Source organism: Loa loa (genome assembly GCF_000183805.2).
Source record: "Loa loa unplaced genomic scaffold supercont3.5, whole genome shotgun sequence".
In the NCBI taxonomy this organism is placed as follows: Eukaryota; Metazoa; Nematoda; class Chromadorea; order Rhabditida; family Onchocercidae; genus Loa; species Loa loa.
In genome coordinates, this window is record NW_018108185.1 from 18,147 (window position 1) to 22,726 (window position 4,580).

General features: G+C 33.8%; 1 protein-coding gene across 1 annotated transcript; it reads right to left on the reverse strand.

The window, feature by feature from the left end:
- Positions 1-1,749: 1,749 nt before the first annotated feature.
- Positions 1,750-4,119, reverse strand: LOAG_05544 (hypothetical protein; the record flags this gene model as incomplete). The annotated part of the gene is made up of 5 exons (XM_003141081.2): positions 1,750-2,007; positions 2,330-2,451; positions 2,767-3,003; positions 3,363-3,570; positions 3,800-4,119. The coding sequence occupies 5 exons, from the start codon at positions 4,117-4,119 to the stop codon at positions 1,779-1,781; spliced, it is 1,116 nt and encodes a 371-aa protein (XP_003141129.1). The 3' UTR covers positions 1,750-1,778.
- Between the last annotated feature and the right edge of the window lie 461 nt (positions 4,120-4,580).

The following is a 4,580-nucleotide window of genomic DNA, read 5'->3' on the forward strand; positions in this document are numbered from 1 at the left end:
CAAAATAGTTCCAATTCCATCCAGAATAATACCAATAGGACAATGGGCGAGATTTGTTAGCAGCATAGTGAACTGGGAGAAATATGAAGAGTGTACTGTGTGAAGCTGAGTGCCGACCGATATAACTGAATGAATCAGTGTTAGAATTTCTTATGGTTTATATAAGGAATGTGTGAAGAGAAATTTTGTAACAATTATCACAAATTGACAATATTCTCACAGCTACAAAAAATTTACATGCCGGGTGTAAGATAGGTTTTATAGATGAAGAGAAAATTACAGGAAATTATCTTGTGAGATATACAACTTTCTCAAACAGTATACAAGATTTGTGCATAAGGTTTTTAAAAATTAGTTACCGATGTAGAATGAGACAGGGAACATTTTTAGACGATTTGTAGATAGTTAACTCATGACTATTTGGATGAGAAATTTTGTGATACTACTATTTCGGTTTTCCCGATAATGGTTAATAGTATAGCAAATTTGAATAGGAATGGTCGAGTTAAGGGAGACAGATGTCATACTGATATAAGGTCGACAAAGAAATTTTCCTTCTGAGCCTCAAGAATCCGTTATCAGGGCTTTTATATTGTCCATGAGTAGGTTGTGCTTACGATAACAAACAGATGCAAAGATTTAAATACAAGAGCGCTGTATAATTTAGCTACCAAGTGTAAACAAGCTGGGCATCAGACAAAGGGCATTGTTGGAAGATTTGAAGCTTAGATAACTGACTCATCACTTTAGGTATGGGAAAACGTTTTATTTTTTCGTGTAATGTGATGGATCTGTTATCCTGAAAATGCTTTTTACAACAGATTCTTTAGCTGTTTGAACACATTACCAAGTTCCTTCGCGTTTCCCGACATCAGTGATGATAATTTTGCGTCAAATTGAATTGAAGGAAACAGAAGTCCCAGCTTTTGGAGAAGGGCCAAAGCTGGGTGTCAAAACTATATACTACTCGCAGAGGAGGTACCATTCACCAAAAGTATTGATGTGATATCGACATTTAAGCACTAATATCTTAATGATATCTTGATGATAGACAATTGAATATTATCATCAAAGCTTGGCAATATCTTTGATAAAAAATTCAGTTTATGTTTTGTTATTAGAGGTATCGAAATTTAAATAACACCAACTGTGACATTTAAATAGCATATATTACAAAAACTAATGATGTCAAAGAATTAATTAGTTGCGCTATTATTTATTATTTCAGATAGACATTTCCGCACCTTTCTATCTTGGACAGATTCCCGTTTGAGGCAAACCACCATTATTATGAAACTGGCTAAGTTTCTTCCCACCAGAAGTCCGGAATATTACAATTATCATAAAACTGTTATGGCAAGATGGTAACTAAACATCACAATACGGTGAGTTGCTTCATTGCTTCAAAAAATAAATTGAAATTTCTTCGGATGAATTCTCTCAATGCTATGCCGACAATAATTTTTTAAAATTCCTTTATTTGAAGCGAAGCAGAAAAGACAGACAGATTCGAGACATTCTATTGTAAAAGTTGCTTCATTAGTCGAAGTTGGATGTCCTGATTGATATACACTGCAAAGTCTTAATGAATGAGCGCCTTACCAGTATAACATGAATCGCAACATAAAAGAAATGGAACTACAAGAATAGATGGCACATTGTTGAGTAACATTTTACTTTATTCATCTTATTTTTAACCAAAATTTCCAATTCCAATGAATCAGATAGCCATTTAGGCTATTGCTAATTTTGCATTAAAGTTTTTTTCTGTTTCTACTTTATACATTGAATAATGTTTCACTGATAGTATCATTGCGACTGATAAGTGGTGCTTTATGACGCTCGTTATTCATGTGTCTCGGCCTCTTACAAAATGCCTTTCCACAATGAATCATTTCTACACGAAGCGCTGGTTGACAACTTGCATAGATAGGCAGTCGTAAAGCGCATGCTACAATGGTCAACAACGATACTGTGTCAACACTGAAGATATAGAAGTCCAAGAAGCTGAAATCAAAAAATTCAACAATTAGCTCTTCAACTGGAATGGCTGCTTCAATTTTAAAACTGATTTTTCTATAATAGCTTCGATGGTTCTGAATAAAACTATGATAATAAAAAGATTTAACATTTAGTCCGAAATATTGCTGTCTAAGTCAGAAGATGAAACAAACAAAACATATCACTACTTATCCTCAGGAGACTGATACTGTAATATTTCGCTAAGGATAGCTGGAAATTAGAATTTGATTTAGCAAATGTGAAATTGAAATCAGAATTGGGTTCGCCTTTTGCTTTTTGACTTTAAAATTTGGAGGTAATGTTTCACCTGCTAAAAAGTGACTTAGCGTCAGTGTGTTCCCAAATGGTTATAATAACATTGAGCATATTTGCTAGAAGATAAGTGCACGCAACAAGCATTAAAGTTCGTGTAGCTGCTCGAATTCGAGCCTGAAAAACTTTCCAGTATCAATTGAAAAAGCTACAATGTTTGTATTTTATCCACTGATAATCTGACGTCACTCTGTTTATTCCATATCAATTCACTCTTATTTAAAAACATTTTTCTTGGCCTCAAATAAAGCTTAAAGTTGAAATGCACCGTGAAGCCACCACTCATCTCTAATGCAAAAAAGAGTTACATAATGAAGAATTTCGAGATGAATCACTAGAGATGTTCATTTTTGTAATGAAATGCTTCTAAGTGTTAGCAAAAAATCTATCTCATGCCAAATCTTTTTTGGAAATTTGAAGATTTGAACAAACTTTTCGTTCTTTAGCATGCGTTGATTCTATATTATGTTTTTCAGCAAGGAAACTTTTCCTTAGCTCGTTGACAATCCGAGCATTCAGGAAGATTAACGTGAAAAACGGAAATAGAATAGTAACAATATTGCGGAACCAAAAACGAAACAATTTGTAGTATTCATTGTGAATTACCAGTGCTGTTATCTCCAACCGGTATTCATTAAGTGTTCCAATACAGTTGAAATCATGAACTGGCTGCAAGGTAGATAAATTGATAATGGTAATGCCAGTATATGTTTTTGGAGTAAGTGTGAACCTATTCCATTTTGTTGGTTTAAGTTAAGCTGAAAAGATGACTAATATGTCTAAGAAGTTTTAAATCAATTATAGCTAAAGATAACAAGCCTTAATTAGCAATAACCAAAATAGCGGATGAAACGAAAACTAGAATTGAACAGCTTAATGGATAAAAAAGTGTTCTGTGATAAAACCTAATTTCTTAGTTAAGGTCATAATTTATAATGGTCTTTACAGATTATGCTTCTTTTGCAAAGTGATCAATAAGATTTTTTTTAAATACCAAAAATTTCTCTAAAACTGAAATTTGCTTCAACCCTGAGTTCAAGTATCAGTGTTCCCTTGGTGAACACACCAATTAATACAGCTATCAAAGCAATGTAGCAGCGATTATTCTGCAAAAATTCGACATAATGACTTGAAGCGGTGATACAGAATCTTTCTACGGTAGCGAAAACAATAAGAAATGATGAAGCCGTTATAGCAACATGCGACATGGTCATCATCGGCACTACATATGTCATCCTGAAAAAACTGTAATTAGTAAATTAGCGTTTTTCTTCTGTCGGAAGGGTATCTTTCCTGATTATCAGGAATATCATTCTTGCTAGGGAAAAGTCAAAAGTGGTAGGTAGCTTCTCCTCTCTTTTTTTTTTCGGTCAAGATTTTTCCTTTGTTTACAAGAAAAAATGAAGACTTACCACATTTTTTAATGAAAACCCATTCATTGTATTGATAGAGTACTTTTACAGACATTATTAGTATATAACTTAAACTAATGAATATATCAGTGAGTGCCAGAAGCAATAAATACAACGAATAACTACGACGATGCTGCTTGCTGGTGATAAAAATCAAGAATAGGAAAGCATTTTCAACAATACTGATAGCACTAAGAGTTGAGCCAAGGATTGTTACGAGCCATAAACGTTCAGTCAAATGCTCCGTATCAATGACATAGCAACTTGGTTCAAGCGTTGGCACTTCTTTCATCATACCAGGAATTGTTGATAGAATAGTAATTTCTGTGGCGCTTGTGTCATTTCTGATTACACTAGCACTGGTTAATTCCATCGTCTGCTAGAAGATCCAATTTCAACTTAAAATTCGGTACAAACTTCAGCTTGAAGTTTTTGAAATTCACCGCTACAGATGACAGTTTTTAAACGACCAAACGTTTTCGGGTATATTTTCAAACAGTTTTTTTTTCTTTTCTCCAAAACGAAATACGATTCTCACTGAAAGCAATCGGCCAAGCGATTAATCGAAGTGTCTATCGGGTGATCTATCGAAGTTTTCTGAAGAAGAGTTATCATTTCAACTAGCTAGTAGATTATTTCAATCAAACAAAAGATTTGGAAAGTATTAAAATAAGGGAAGGAATCGAATACGATTATCTGCCAAGGGAGTGATGAGCAGAATTTATTCGTTCATTATATGTGTACAATAATACTGCGCGTTGAAGAAAATTGATAGAAATTGTAATTGTGGTGATATTTGGATGAGTAGGACGAAGAGATGATAAGTTGACCGTA